This window comes from Phalaenopsis equestris, unplaced genomic scaffold, assembly GCF_001263595.1.
Source record: "Phalaenopsis equestris unplaced genomic scaffold, ASM126359v1 Scaffold195221, whole genome shotgun sequence".
In the NCBI taxonomy this organism is placed as follows: domain Eukaryota; kingdom Viridiplantae; phylum Streptophyta; class Magnoliopsida; order Asparagales; family Orchidaceae; genus Phalaenopsis; species Phalaenopsis equestris.
The window spans coordinates 1-838 of NW_018215170.1; the positions used below are offsets into that span (position 1 = coordinate 1).

General features: G+C 35.1%; 1 protein-coding gene across 1 annotated transcript; it reads right to left on the bottom strand.

Annotated features, from left to right (window-relative positions):
- Positions 1 to 95: 95 nt before the first annotated feature.
- LOC110035002 (WD repeat-containing protein 70-like) lies at positions 96 to 598 on the bottom strand (the record flags this gene model as incomplete). Its single annotated transcript, XM_020739242.1, has 2 exons — positions 96 to 296; positions 386 to 598. Coding segments are annotated over 2 exons (414 nt in total), but the record flags the coding sequence as incomplete, so codon positions are not given.
- Between the last annotated feature and the right edge of the window lie 240 nt (positions 599 to 838).

Here is an 838-nt window from a genome sequence, read left to right on the forward strand (position 1 = left end):
ACTAACTTTAAAACTGAATCAAATTGTCCAAAAAAAAATTGAAGAAATGTCTGTTCAAAACTTTCATAACCCAAAAACACAAGTTCCAATCAAACCTGTTTTTGACTTGTGAAGTCATTCACATCCCATACTCGCAAAGAACCATCTTCAGAAGAAGTTAAGACAGTTTCCTTGGATTTGGGATTCCATTCTCCACCAGTCAAGCCAGAAATATGACCCTTGGTGTTCTTCAAGTCACGTATATACATATCTCCCTTAATGAACTCACCCAAAGTAAGTCCATCTCGATCATAAATCTGCAATTAATTTCCTGCTTATAGATGATTGATCGATGAAAATAAAAATAATTACAATCCAAAGATTAATACGAGCCAAATGTAGGCACCTTAGCTTGTGCTGAACCTGTTACACAAAGAAATCTGTCTGATGTGGGACTCCAACTTATGCTCCGAACCTGGTGTCCCTCGAAAGGTTCCAACTGTCTGAATGATTGTAACTTGGAAGTCATTCCTTGGAAATCATACATTCTTACAGTGTAGTCATAACTTCCAGAGAGCACTCTCGATCCAGAATGATCAATTGCGAGAGCTGAGACAATCTATAAACAATAAGAGAAATGTGAACCATCAAATGTTACGGAAATAAACAAGTTTTAAGAAAAATTTGAGTTTGGAGATATTGTCTTGTAAATGAACTAATAAATTTCCAGGACACCACACTCTTCCCAGAACATGGATGTGGAAGAAATTTAATTTTGAAGCCTGGAAAAGGTAGAAATGAAAACAATTGAAGAAAAATGCATCATCAAACAATAATAAAATGTTATGATGTATAAACA